Below are 14,523 nucleotides of genomic sequence, written 5' to 3'. Positions count from 1 at the left end.
ACCCCTCACACCAGGACAAGCCAGCCTCAGCCCACCCCCTCCGCTACACGGCTGTGCACAGGAAGGCAGGGGACAGGCACTTGCAACCCCCGAGCCCCCCAGGACCCCTTCTGGACATCGGGCCTGACACTCAGGTCACCCTACCTCACTGAGCACACCCACTGGGTGCCGGCCTCCAGGGTGGGCTCCAGGAGGTGCTGAGGTGGCTCTCACGCCCACTCGGAGGGACGAGAGGAGTCAGCAGGGGGACAGGATGGGGGTCCCCGGCCAGCTTCCCTAGGCTGAGCCAGCCCAGAGGTCCCACGACGGCAGGAGGTGTGCTGAGTCCCGGCACGGGCCTGGGCACCCCTGGGCACCTCCTTGTCCAGCTCCTGTACCCCTGGGATGGCCCAGGCCCCTCTCCCACTGGCGGTGGACAACGGGCACAACTTCCTCTCCACATGGTCCAGCTCCCTCCTGACCCATTAGAGTCCTCTCCCAGGATGAGGGCAGGGCTGCCCCAGGGCTGCAGTGACCAGGACAGGAGAGGACAAGGGGTGCCCGAATAACCTATGATCCCCAAACCACAGACACTGGGGCCTTCTGGGGGGGCGGGGGACTCCAGAGCCTCCGAAGTGCCTCAAATAGGGGACTGGAGAATCTCAGGACAATGTCTTGGAACCATGGGATGGAAGAACTGGGGAGAAACATGTCTGGGTCCAAGAGGTCCTGGGGTGGGAGAAGCTGTCAGAGGTTAAGAGCCGGGTCTGGAGCCGGACTGCTCAGATCCAGAGCCAAGGCAGCGCCTGCCTGCTGTGTGGCCTGGCTCGTGTCTTGACCTCTCTGGGCCTCTGTTTTCCCATTTGTAAGATGGAGACGACAACGGAGAATGGCAGCCTCACGGACTCATGGGGATGAAGTCAGCGAGAACGCAGAACCCAGCCCCCATCTTCTCCCAGCAACCAGGCACCTGCCCTTTGGCTCATCCCATCATCAGAGCTGCGACCAGCCTCTTCCCAGCCTCCTCTGCCCTGTGGTCCTCCCGGCTGCCTCCCCACGTCACCACCCCGGGCCCCTCGCTGACCAGGGGACAGTGACAGCCTCCCCGAGGTCACCCTCCTGAGGCTGAGGTCCTAAGCTCCTCCCAAGACCTCTGGGCCTGCCTGTGCCCACCCATGGGAAGGCGTCTCAGCAACCCAGAGCTAAGCGGGGTGCTGAGGACCAGGCCCCGTGGAGCTGGGGGCCCAGAGACATCTCCCTTCTCCAGGGAAGGGCTGTGGCTGCCCCCCGCCCCCCCATCGCCTCCCCTGCCCCTCCCACTGCTATCGCCAGGGCAGCATCGCCCACGGGACCTGACTGTGCCCTGCCCTTGCTGTGTCATCACAGAGAACTGGAAAAAAGCCCTCAGGCCTCCCAGGCATCCCCCCTCCCCCGGCCCCCTGGCGGGTTCCGCTCCAGCCCCTCCTCGCAGCTTCCGCTCCGGACCTGCCTGACTCCTTCCTCTGGGCCTGCACATCCCAGCCTGGCCATCCCAGCGGGCTGTCCCCGGGGCCTCCCAGCCCCATGGCAGCACCCCATCCAGCCCACCCCCCGCGTTGGCCGGTCACGGTGAGGGGTGGGGGTCAGCAGAGCAAGGCGGGGCTGAGCTGGGAGCTGGCCTGGGTGCACATCCTGCCCCCACCCCTGCTGTGTGTGGCCTCCGCCGGGTCTCTGTGATGAGGACCGTCTCCCATCTATTAAATGGGCACAGTTCTCAGCACCATCTGGAGACCAGGGCAGTAGAGGCTGAGGACCAAAGTAGGGGCTTTGGTTTTTGAGTTTTACTTCGTAACAGATACGTTATGAAAATACTTAAAATTATGTGTGTACGTTAAATCGCTCAGTCGTGTCCAACTCTTTGCAACCCCATGGACTGTAGCCCACTAGCCTCCTCTGTCCATGGAATTTCCCAGGCTAGAAACCTGGAGTAGAAACCCCTTCTCCAGGGTATCTTCCCAACCCAGGGATCGAACCCAGGTCTCCTGCATTGCAAGGCAGATTCTTCACCATCTGAGCCCACCAGGGAAGGCCCCCCAAAAGGCAGATTCAAATGTAAAACTACAAAGCTTTTAGAGATAAAAAACACAAGGTAAAACTTCCAGGACCGAGGGCTCAGCCGAGAGTTCTCAGTACAAAAGCACTATTTGTAAAAGGGAGAACTGATAAATCGCACCTTATTAAAATTGAAAACTTTTGCTCTGCCAAAGAATCTGTGAAAAGGAGGAAAGGACAGGCATAAACTGCAGCAGGGGGCACTGCAAACCGCGTGTCAACAGAAGACTAGCATCCAGAACATACAAGGAATTCTCAAAACTCAGCAGTCAAAAACCTAATCGAATCAGAAAATGGCACAAGGCACGAAGAGACATTCCCTGGAAGAGGATGTGCATTTGGCAAATACACACGTGGAAAGATGGTCCACGTCACTAGCTATGAAGGAAACAGTTGTTCAAACCACAGTGAGAAACCGCACACACCTCTCAGAAGGGCAAAACCGAAAGACAGTGACAACTCCCAATGCTGGAGAGGAGGCAGTCAAACAGGTTCCCTTGTACACCGCTGGCTGTAACCTAAGATGACACAGCTGTTCTGCAAAAGTGTAGCCCTTCTTCACAAAGCTCAACAGACAACTACGGCACGACCCAGCGGGTAAGCTCTTGGGCACTGACCGCAGAGACCTGGAACCTTGTGTTCACACCAAACCCTGCCCACCCATGTGCACAGCCGCCTCGTGGGTCATAGCCCCCACCCGGAAACTACCCAGACAGCCTTCAACAGGGGAAGGGTTCCATATCGTGAAACCACCCTCCGTCATAAAAAGGAACAAACTCTCCATCGACGCAACAAGTTGAATGAATCATGAGGTGATTATGCTGAGCCAAAAAAGCCGATCCCAATTGGTTACCTACTGTGCAACTCCATTTATGTAACAATCTTGAAATGATAAAATGCGGAAATGGACAAGAGATTAGTGGCTGCCAGGGCCTAGGAAGGCCATAAAGAAGGCTGAGCACCAAAGAATTGATGCTTTTGAACTGTGGTGTTGGAGAAGACTCTTGAGTGTTCCTTGGACTGCAAAGGGATCCAACCAGTCCATCCTAAAGGAGATCAACCCTGAATATTCATTGGAAGGACTGATGCTGAAGCTCCAATCTTCTGGCCACCTGATGCGAAGAGCTGACTCACTGGGAAAGACTCTGATGCTGGGAAAGACTGAAGGCGGGAGAAGAGGGAGACAGAGGATGAGATGGTTGGATGGCGTCATTGACTCCACGGACATGAGCTTGAGCAAACTCTGGACAGTTGAAGACAAGGAAGGCTGGTGTGCTACAGTCCACTCTTTGTTCATGGCAAAGACAGGGACATGACTGAGTGACTGAACAACCACCACAAGGGCTGAGGAGGGTATATGGAGGGAGGGAAGCATATCCGGCTGCCAAAGGGAAGCACAGGAATCCACAGGAATCCTCGCCACGGAACGTTCCGTGTCCTGACTGTGCTGACCCACACCCGGCTGGGATGCCGTGTTAGATAATTTTATGAGCTGCCAGGGAACAGCAAGCAAAGGGCACACAGGAGCCCTCTGAATTCTTACAACCGCACATGGGTTGACATCTCAACATAAACATTTTAATTTAAAAACGCAAGAAATCCATTGAAGTTTTAATGTGAGATACGCAACGAATACATATTTGCTTTAAGTATGCCCCACACAATACTGGAGACACATCTGTACTAAAAAACCATTCGTTATCTCGAATAGGACTGGGAGGCCTGTTCTTTATCTGGCAACCCTACGCCTGGGAAATTCTCCCAGGTGAGAGGAGACACCTGGCATGTCACTCATCGGTCCACAAATATTGGTTGAGCACTTACTATGTGCCAGGCCCCGTTCTAGGCATGGAGGACACAGCTGCAAACTCAGGCCACCCCATCCCTCGTGGTGCTGATGCTGGAGCAGGAGGAGACGGGGAACAGAGACATGAACTGTGTGCTTAGTCAGTCAGCCGTGTCCGACTCTTTGCACACCTCTGGACCATAGCTCCCCAGGCTCCTCTGTCCATGGGATTCTCCAGGCAAGAATACTGGCATGGGTAGCCATTTCCTCCTCCAGGGGATCTTCCCAACCCAGGGGATCAAACCCGTGTCTCCCGTGTCTCCTGCGTTGCAGGCAGATTCTTTACCCACTGAGCCATTCAGGGAAGCCCTGCACAGAGACGTAGAGAGCTGTGTAAATAAGATGATTTCATGCGGCGGTAAGTGTGACAAAGAAAATAAGCAGGTCGGTGTACAGAGCTGAGCTGGACAGATGGGTGGAAAGTCAAGGAGGGATTCACCAGGAAGGGGACCTCTGAGCAGAGACCAGCAGGAATCAGCAACGCAGACATTTGAGGGAAGGGCATTCCAGCCCGGGGAAGCAGCATGCGCAAAGGTCCTGAGGCAGGAACACAAGCTTGGCGGACTCCCGGAGCATACGGCCAGGGACACGGCCGGTGTCCAGTCTGTGCTGAGCACCTTGTACTCCCCCCATCCCCTCACGTCAAAACTAGAAGACCCTTCTGACACTCAAGGTCCCGCCATGGAAGACATGGAGGCCCTGGAGGGTCGGGGTTCGCCCATAGCCACCCTTGGTCCACGTCCCTCAAGTTGCAGTTGGAAGCCGTCGCATCTGGAAAGGGAAGAACCCACATGGGCGCCAGACCCGGAGCTGGGAGGAAGGACACAGCGGCCCTCGGAGGCGTCCCCAGAGCCCAGCCTGGGCGGCCGGCCGGCTCCGGGGCTGGCGGGACCTGGCCGCTCAGGCCCTCGGCGTGCCACCTGACCACTCCATCCGATCAAATATGCAAGTGGCCCTCAGGACGGCAGAGGGGAGCATAGCTGAGCAGCCTTATCTGGGCCCCGCCCCAGCTGCCGGAGGCCAGCGCCCTGCTTTCCCCGGACTCCCCGGCCTCAGGGCAGGGTGGGAAGCCCGCTCCCGGGAGCACCCAGACCAGACAGGGCAGGGCAGGAAGGGACAAGACCGGCACCCTCAGCGGGCAGGGACTGGGAGGTGACTCCCCTTCGGGTGGAATTCCATCTCCCTGAGCTCACCTCCCTTGGAGCAAGCGGCACATTCCAGTGAGACCAGCCCCGTCCCGGCTGGGCCCCCATCCTCAGGGCTGCCTCCGTGGGGCTCAGGCACCGCGCACCCAGGAAGGGCCCCCAGAGCTCCTGCACGCATGGCCCCTAGGGTCCAGCGAGGCCTCGAAGGCACGCCTGGCCTGGTGCAGGAGCATCACGGAGGCACAGAGACTGACCCCCAGGCCCCCAGCAGAAAGCCGGCTCCAAGTGCAGTGATCAGGGACCATCCACAAGGCCCACCTCCCCACCTTCTGCGGCCCATACGTTCCTGTGCCAGTGCCCGTTTCCCCGGGGCTGAGCCCAGCTCTGGGCCTTCTCAGTACAATCTTCAGGCTAGCCTATCCTGCTAAAACCCCAGCGCGTCGGCTCTAGCCTCCTGTTGGTGGCTCAGAAGTGGCTCCAACCAATACCTCCCTCCAGGCACCCACGGCCCTGGGCTTCCCCACCTGCTGCTCATGGGGTCCCCCATTTCCATGCCCAAGAGCACCCTCATAACCATCACCCCTCATGTCCAGTCTCCCCCCGCCCCAGTGCCTGACCCCAGGGAGGTGGGGCTCCCACCCATCCATCCCAGATGCAACCCGAGGTGGGTTCCCGCCCATTATGCCCCCTAAACAGCAGTTCCTCCTGCCCACCCGTGGGCCCTGCGGGGCTGGGGCACCGGCTGCCACCCTGCCGCCTGTACTGTGTTTTCCACCTGGTCCCAGAGACCTGCCCCCCGGCACCCCTCCTGCAAAGCCTCTGCAAGAACCGCCAGCCCAAGGGGGATGCCCACTCCTGGGCCTGCACTTGACCCCAGCCCCTCTGCAGCCCCGTCACCCATGGGCCCCTTTCCCCATGTGTACGCAGTCTGCGCCCACGTTCCCATGCTTCTGTAGGACTTCATGCCCCTGTAGAGCTTTCCTGGTGGCTCGGACAGTAAAGAATCTGCCTGCAACTCAGGAGACCCGGGTCTGATCCCTGGAGGAGGGCATGGCAACTCACTCTAGTATTCTTGCCTGGAGAATCCCATGGACAGAGGAGCCTGGCGGGCTACAGTCCATGGGGTCGTAAAGAGTCGGTATGACTGAGCAACAAACACCATGCTTTTACAGTGGCCGTGACTTCTCTCCGAACTCCCTCCCTCCCACCTGCCTTGTCCACGTGGAGGACTCCTACGTATCCTTCAAAGCCCTGCTCAAGGGTCCCTCCTTTTTGCCCCAGAGGTGTCCGGACTTCGAGAAGAAACTGCTCCTGCCTCTGAGCCCTTATGAGCCTCCTGAACAGCTGCGTGTCTCCTGCGCCGTTCAGTCCCGAATCATCATCTTTGCTCCTCTACCCACCTGTCTCACTGGACTGAGCACCTTGAGGGCAAAAAGAGTGGTGAGCTCATCCCCTCACTGCCCAAAAGGCGGGAAAGAGATAACACAAAGCCACAAAGATCCCAACACCATTCAGAGATTCCAACCCACCGCTTCGGACGCGGACGCCTCTCTCCCTCCCAAAGACCTTGATTTCAAACCCAAAGTGTGAGGGTGTAAACATTAACATTCTACAGCCCCAACCTCAACAGTCTGTGATTTCAATCCCAAAATACGGTGACCCTAAAATTTCAAAATATCGTGACCTGGTGCTAGGAAAACTTGAAGGCAAGAGGAGAAGGGGACAACAGAGGATGAGATGGTTGGATGGCATCACCGACTTGATGGACATGAGTTTGAGTAAACTCCGGGAGATAGTGAAGGACAGGGAAGCCTGGCGTGCTGCAGTCCATGGGGTCGCAGAGATTCAGACACGACTTAACGACTGAACAACAACAAAATCCCAATAGCGACTCTGATTGGAACATCACATCCCCAAAGGATCTGCTGGCTGTGTCTTCTCTGACCCCTCTGATTCGACACTGCTGACCACACGATTGCCCGAGACAGCGGGACACGGGAGGCAGGGGTGCCCCCCCCCCAACAGCGCAGCCCCTCGGACACATCTGCAGGTGAAAGCCTGGCTCAGCGCCCCTCGGACCAAGCTGGAGACCCATGGGGACAGGGTGCTCCCCGCGTGTTATTCTTCCTCGTCAGCTGGGTCGGGGGCGTCCCTGCAGCCCCAGGGGCCACCCCTTGTCAGGTCTGCCACCGCCCCGGCCCCCGGGACGCACACCCTGCCCCCCTTCCCCTTTTCTCTCGCACCAGCCGCCAGCAAGCCTAGAGCCCGTGGTCAGGTTGAGTCTTGTCTCCTCTCAGCAGGGGGAGGGAGCCGGTGATAAACACATCTGTGCCTCCTTCCAAGACGCTCAGCAGGACTTCCAGCTCCACTGCACCTGGGGCCCACGGAAGCCTGGGGTGGGCAGAGTTTCTGGCTCAGGGTCCCATGCCTGCAGGCTGCAGGGTCCTGGGGGTCCCCCAACTGCGCCCCTGCCAGGCCCCGAACAAACGGAGGCTCATTGTACCGTTGGACAGATGAGGAAACCAAGGCCCCCAGAGGGGTGGGCCTCAGCTGCCCAGGGTTAGGCGCTGCTCCTGGCCGCTTGGATCTGGGTCCGGGCACTTGGGGTGCCTCGGTTCTGGGGGTGAGGCGCTGGGCAGGGAGACCCCCTTTCTGCGGTGCTCTGACTGAGTGGCGTGGCCACTGCCCTGGGTAGCTGAAGGCTAGTCAGGACCCACTCCGGGCCTCGCTTGCACCCCCCAAACCGCAAAGCGGCTGCACTGGTAGTTAATCTGTGTACACTGGGGAGTCCCAGATTCTACCTCTTGGCTCTGGAAAATACAGCATCTGGGTGAACGGCCATCCAGGAAGCCACCCTCAAGTGTCCTCTCAAACCAGAGTGGAGCTGGGGGGGGAGTGGAGGGGGGTGGATATGGGGATGCAGAGGGCACCCCTGAGCTGGGACAACCATTCCTGCTAGGAAGTGTCAAGTCAGGCCCAACCCGCACTCTGCCAAGATGCCCAGATCCCACTCCTGACCCCAGCCCAAGGCCTTAGTCTCTGTGATTCTGCCCTCCCCTGCTCTGGAACCATCAGGGGCTCCCCAGGGGCCGTCGGGGACCTACCCCTTCACGCCAGATGGACACAAAGCCCCTCTGTCCACCAGGCCCTGGGGCGCAGCTGCGAACGTGACACACGAGGTCTCTGACCTCAAGCCTGGGGTCTGGAGGGGAGAAGGCCCCAGAACGAGGCACTGTGCAGGAAAAGGCCAGGAAGGGGCTGAAAGGGAAGCCTCTCTGAAGAGGGCACAGCTGAGCTGTCCAATAAGGGTGGAGCAGCTACAAGAGGAAACCCACCGCTCTCACCTCCCTGGCCTGCAAGGCGACCACGCACCCTCCCGGCTGCTGTTACCCACTCAGGGACCCACCAACCAGCCAGACTGGGCCCCTGAGCTGACCCCAAGCCCCTTCCTCTGGGCCTTTGACCATGATCTCTCCACACGAGACCTGGCTTGCCTCCATCTCTCTTCTCTGCTGAGCCAAACCTCACTTGCTTCCTGGGGTTCACCTACTCCAGGGAGCCCCCTGAGGTTGATCTCATGATGTCAGACGGCTCCGGTCCGCTGCCTCACCCCGGAGCCACTCTGAAGAGCACGCACAGCCGTCTCACCTGCTGGAGCTGGCGGCTCAGGGAACCATCTCCAGCTGCCTTCCGCCAGGCGAGCCACTCTCTCCTTTCGCCCTCACCATGGCCAGACCAGGTAGCCACACAGGAGGAAACGGGAGTTGGAGGGAAGCCACTTTGCCTTCTCCTGTCCACCCCCCAGGGATGGGAGCATCAAGGTTAGGAGGGAGCCCATGACCTGTGACCTCAGCCCTAAGAAGTGCTCTGACCGTAGCAAGTGGGAGGGATAGACTGCCCTGGGCAGGTGCTCCCGGCACAGGGCTGGACCAGAAGGGCCTTCAATCTAACCCCCCACCCCACCATCATCACCGGGACAGACCAGCTGAGCGCCTGCCCCTGTGACTCACCAAGGCCAGCCAGGAGGCTCTGACACAGCGGATGTGGCCGAAGACTTCAGCAGGAGGGAGGGAGGGTCGCTGGTACCTCTTCCTTGTCTGCCTGCAGGGAGCCCAGCTCCCCTCTGAGACGGGCGGGCCACCCCCAACATCGGTACCAGACAGCTCCCTCCTACGCAACACATACGCACAGTCTGCAGTCACACCCACCCCGTGCTGAGGACCAGCCGTGTGCCAGGCCCTGGGAAGGGCTCCCCTGCCCCCTCCCCGTCCCTCCTCGCCCTAGACCGAGGACACTCCCGCCAGCTCCGCTTCCTTCCAGGGAGGAAGAGAGTGGCAAAGGCCATGATCAGAACCCAGGGGGCCCACTGCCAGCCCACGCTGTGCAGAGGATGCCAATCCGTGAGCCAGACTCCAGGCTTCACATTCTGGCTTTGACCCTGAAGAGCACGTCAGTCAACCCTTCTGTGCCTCAATCTCTTCACCTGCAAAATGGGGTGACAGTGCTACCGTTCACAGGGACGCCTTGAGGAGGGAGGGAGAAGACCGCTGGCCCCTAGACACGCTCGAGCAAAGCAAGGCGCCCTGGCACCCAAACGGGCAGCGCCAGGCCACCCTCGCCAAGACATGTGTTTGAGCCCCTGGAGTAATCTTCTTTCTCTTTTCCCCCTTGCACATTTTTCAAGAGTCACTGGTGACGACCAGTTTTAAAAACAAACAGTGAAAAAATGAAGTGCTTGTGCATGAAAATCTGGGTCTAAAAACCAAAGGATGTGGCCACCTTGGGACACCCCGGACCATCTTCCAAGCCGAGCCCAGACTCTCGCAGGACGTGAGGAGGCAGTGAAGAGAGAGTGGTCACCTCCATCATTTTGAGCTCCAGATCTTGGTTAAGATGACCAAGGATGTGTTACTAGCGCCAGCAACTACCCCACGGGGATGACTTCTACTGAACTCAACCTCGACTCCCGAGCACCCCCCACCCCACAGTCTGAGTTTTTATAGCTGATTTTGTGGATCCCAGGATGAGAATTCATATCCGCCCCTAGTTGCATCTTGCTGAGTTACAGTCAATGTTCTAACAGGGACACAATTGCTCAGCCTTGTCGGTAACTGACAAGCATCATCCCACACAGAACCCCCGACCGGCAGCGAATCGACCACAGGCTCCAGCTGAACGAGGCTAAGGGCAGAGCCCGGTGGCCCATCACTGGACACCCAACCCCAGCCACCCAGCCCCAGCCGTTAATAAAGAAGCCGTTTCACGGCATCTGCGCCAGAGCCGCCCGGCTCCCCTCCCTGGCTGCCTACCTTTCGGCCTGCCTCGTTATTGTGTAAGTTCATGAGAGTCCGGGCATTCTGCTTGATCTCCCGGGCATCCACAAAGACCTTGGCGAAGCCGATGCCGTAGCGGATGTCGGCAGAGCAGCCACCCCACTTCCAGCCCTCGTCCCGGTGGTACTGGCCTTGCTTCTCCTTGTCGCAGCCGCAGTCGCTCAGGTTGCCCTGGGTGCAGGCTGCCGTGATGGCATGGGCCACGCCCGCGGCAATGATGGCATAAGTGAAGGCGGCCTCCCGGCTCCCTGCGGGGACAAGAGCGGAAACACTGGGCTCAGGTCTGGGCGTCTGGGGTGACGAGGAAGGCTGAGCTCTGCTGGGGTCTGCCAAGACTGACACAGCGCCCATCCCTCGCCCCCGGGCCCCCCCATCACGTGCACCCCCATTCAATCCCCAGTCACTGAAGGCCCTGGGGGGTGGACGGGGGCAGCGGAGGAGGGGGGCACCTAGTTGCCTGGCCCCTGTGATGTCAGAGGAGGGACCCCCCCACCATACCGATTACCACCCACTCTCCACACTGATGTGGCTGCGTCCACGGCATGCACACACACGCACACAGAGGACCTGGTGACCGTCAAGCAGCACTTTGAACACCCACAGTGTGCAAAGGCTCTGGAGCCACAGGCCTGGGCTGAAACCCCAGAACATCAGTCTCTGCTCTGTCACTTTCAGCTGCCGCCACCCCTTCCCTCGGTCTCGGCTTCCCCCCCACCATAAAGTGGGGGCCCAGCCACAGTGCCTTTCTCATGGAGACCCCAGGGAATAAGAGGCCAGAGTTTATTACCAGTGTCTGACGGTGGAGAACACCTGCTATGAGATTGATTCGAGCCTGCGAAAGTGAACTGAGAGTGACGACTCGATGCCACTTTGAGCCTTCAGGTAACGGACAGAAGGACCTCTTGCAAAATGTGGTGTGCAAATTTATACTTATGCTTCAATATATATTTTGTTATTTTTTGAACAATAATGTTTAAATAGAACTACTTAATAACTCAACCAAATATAATACAAGCAAAATTTTCAGTCAATAAATAAGTAATCTAAGGATTCAAAGAAGAGAGAGAGAGAGAGATTAGAGTGTGTCCGCAGCTCTGGGCGCCCACCTGGCCTGCGGCACCTGCCTGAACAGCAGCTCCTATGCTTGGGGTCTTGCTCCTGCTGCTACTGGGTCACCTGTGGTCCAGAGGTCCAGCCCACGAGCAGACAAGGCTGGGACCTGCATCCTCAGCCTCCATCTGATGTGGACATCAGGGCTGGGGGAGGGGAGAGGGACCGCCCGCAGGGACGGGAGGACAGGCTGGCTTTGGGAAGCGGGGTCCTGGGGACCCCGCTCAAAGTGGCATTGAGTCCTCACTCTCAGTTCACTTTCACAGGCTCGAATCAATCCCGTAGCAGGTGTGCTCCACCGTCAGACACTGGTCTAAACTCTGACCTCTTATTCCCTGGGGTCCCCACCTTACGGGGGAGGCCGGGACCCAGTGCTGAGGGGTCGCTTCCCCACACGCTTTCCCAGCTACGTGGAGATGGGGCCTGGCTGGAGGGTGGCTGGAGACCCCATGGAAGGAGGTACACAAGCCCAGCAGGAGGGTGCTGGGGTGGTCAGCGGGGCGCAAGGGTCCTGCGTAGCTGGCGGGCAGGAGACAGAACCCAGGGAGGGGAGTCACTCGGGCTGGTGACTCAGCCTCCCGGCCCCTCTGGGTCTGAGAGCAGCACCGACTGCCCAGGAAGGAGAGGAACCCAGGCCCCGTGTGCGGTGTGGGCGCTCAGAGCCAGGATGGGTGGGGGTCAGGGAAGCCCCCTGGAGGAAGAGGCCCTGGGGGCAGAGAAGCATTTCAGGAACCAGGGGGTGGGGGGTGGTAGCTGAAGTGGGGGGCTGGGGAGGTGGAGGAGGCAGCGACCTCCAAGCTGCTTCAAGTCCCAGGTCACTGTCACCTGACTCAGGTAGACCTTTTCTCACATCCACCCCGCACCTTCACTGCACAGCCCCCTCGCCCAGGCTGCCAGGACATGAGCACCCTGCCCCCCCAGCCACCTTCCTCCGCCGGCCCCCGCTCCCCCCAACCCTCCAGACACGCAGGCCTGTCCACCTGCCAGACCCTGACATTCCACGACAGCCCTGCTCACACTGGGGCTCCGGAGCCCAAACCCCAGCTTGGCCACAGAGTGATCGCAACGCGGGCAAGTTCCTCCTCATCCTGAGGCTCAAGCTCCAGCTCCTGCTACTGAGCATCAGACCCAGAAGGAAACGACACACGGGAGCAGACAGACGACACACAGGCAGCAGAGAATCACCAGGTGGAGGGAACACAGAGAATAAGATGGGGGAAAGCCCCGTTCCGCCACTTTCTGGCTGTGTGACCTCAGCCAGGTCACCTAACTGCCCTGTGCTCCAGTGCCTCCACTACAAAATAGGAGAAAGACCACCCACTTTGTCAGGGAGGTTGAGAAGACTTGGCAGAATTAACAAAGAATTTAGCAAAGAGCCTGGCATGAGAAAGTGTGTGTTAGTCGCATTTGACTCTTTGCGGCCCCGTGGGCTGCAGCCCACCAGGCTCCTCTGTCCATGGGATTCTCCAGGCAAGAATACTGCAGTGGGTTGCCATTTCCTTCTCCAGGGGATCTTCTCAACCCAGGGATCGAACTCAGCTCTCCTGCGTTGCAGGCAGACCCTTTACCATCTGAGCCACCAGGGAAGCCCTGCATGAGAAAGTGACCCCAGGAATCAGATTGATTACAATTTTTACTGATGATGGTAGTTAACAGTTTCTTAGGAGAAGGCTGTGAGGTAAGGAGTAGGAGTCTTCATTTGTTGAAGAAACCAGGGCCGAGAGAAAAGTCTGGCTCGTTCAGGCCACCCAACTGGTGGGGCGGCAGTGCTGAGCTGTGCAGACCAGGAACTGTCCCTGGTGATCAAATGACCGCAAAGTGCGGAGGCCCGGCTGGTGAACGTTCACTATGTCTCCTTTATCAGCCCCAGAGGAGAGCAGCAAATTGAGGAGGGGTGGGGGCCTGGCCTGCCACTTGAGACTTGCCTGCCCCCCAGGGGTGGGGTGGGGCTGGGGACAGTGGGCGGGGCTGGGGACAGGGGCGGGGCTCTCCCACTCAGTGGGCGGGGTCCCGGGTCTCTGAGGCCCCTGTGCAACACAGGGCAACTCAGACGCTCAGGGAAGACATGTTCCCAAAACCAACAGCGATGCTGATGGCTTCCGTTCCCACCCAGATCCCCTAGCATATCCCAGAGGGGTGGGAGAAGGGCGGCTACCCCTGTACACACACAGCTCCCCTGAGTTCAAGGTTACACCCTGACCAGGATGAAGTCTATCACGGGCCATGGCCCCCACCCCCAAGCTGGCCCTCACCTCTGCACCCACTGCCCCCAGGAAACAAAGTGACCATTACTCTTAGCTTCCAAGCCCCCAGGACCCAGGTACTGGCTGCTCAAGTCCAGATGCGGAAGGGCTGCTGCTGACTCCTGCCGTTGACCTTGACCTAGACCTTGCCCACCAGTGTGAGACTAGGACTGCCCAGTCCCCCTGCTTCCCTCTCGTCACTGACCACCAGGGAAGCTGCCTTGGGCAGGGGGCTGGCCGTGTAACTCCTGTCAAGCCTGTTCACCTGTCGAGGCCTCTATTGCTCCCTCTGTGAAATGGGTGTAAGAGTATCTGTGAGTCATGAGATGGCAAGTAGCTGACTCACTGCACCCGGCACAGAGCGACTGTTTCGTAAACAGTTGACATTGCCGCTGTGACTATTATTAAAGCTCTTTCTTAAAAGAATATACGTATTTGGCTGTGCTGGGTTTCAGCTGAAGCATGCGGAAACTGTAGCTGTGGCATGTGAACTCTAAGTTGCAGTGGGATCTTAGTTCTCTGACCAGGGATCGAACCCGGGCCTCCTTCATTGGGAGGGCCGAGTCTCAGCCACTGGACCACCAGGGCTGAAGAACACGGCCGCCTCATGCGGAGGCCGGTGTGTGGGAATGACCCAGCGTCAGGCTGCCCGGCCAGACTTGGGGTTCCCTGCCTGTTTGGCACCCACTGTTGACAGCCCCCACGACAGCGTGTGAGGGCTGAATGAACAAGCAGCTCCACCCTGCCAGAAGCTGGGTGACCCTGGGCAAGTCGCT

The 14,523-nt window shown here is 58.9% G+C and overlaps 1 protein-coding gene across 1 annotated transcript in view; it reads right to left on the bottom strand.

The window, feature by feature from the left end:
* WNT7A (Wnt family member 7A) overlaps positions 1-14,523 on the bottom strand; it is a 64,367-nt gene that overhangs the window by 31,821 nt on the left and 18,023 nt on the right. The window contains exon 3 of the mRNA XM_081526687.1: positions 10,371-10,642. Within this exon, the coding sequence (XP_081382813.1) occupies positions 10,371-10,642 (272 nt within the window). The remainder of the gene's footprint in view (positions 1-10,370; positions 10,643-14,523) is intronic.

The sequence above is a fragment of the Giraffa tippelskirchi genome, chromosome 9 (assembly GCF_054371585.1).
Source record: "Giraffa tippelskirchi isolate mGirTip1 chromosome 9, T2T-mGirTip1v1.2.pri, whole genome shotgun sequence".
Lineage (NCBI taxonomy): Eukaryota > Metazoa > Chordata > Mammalia > Artiodactyla > Giraffidae > Giraffa > Giraffa tippelskirchi.
Note: the sequence above shows the minus strand (reverse complement) of the source record. Positions and strands in the feature narration are given on the sequence as shown.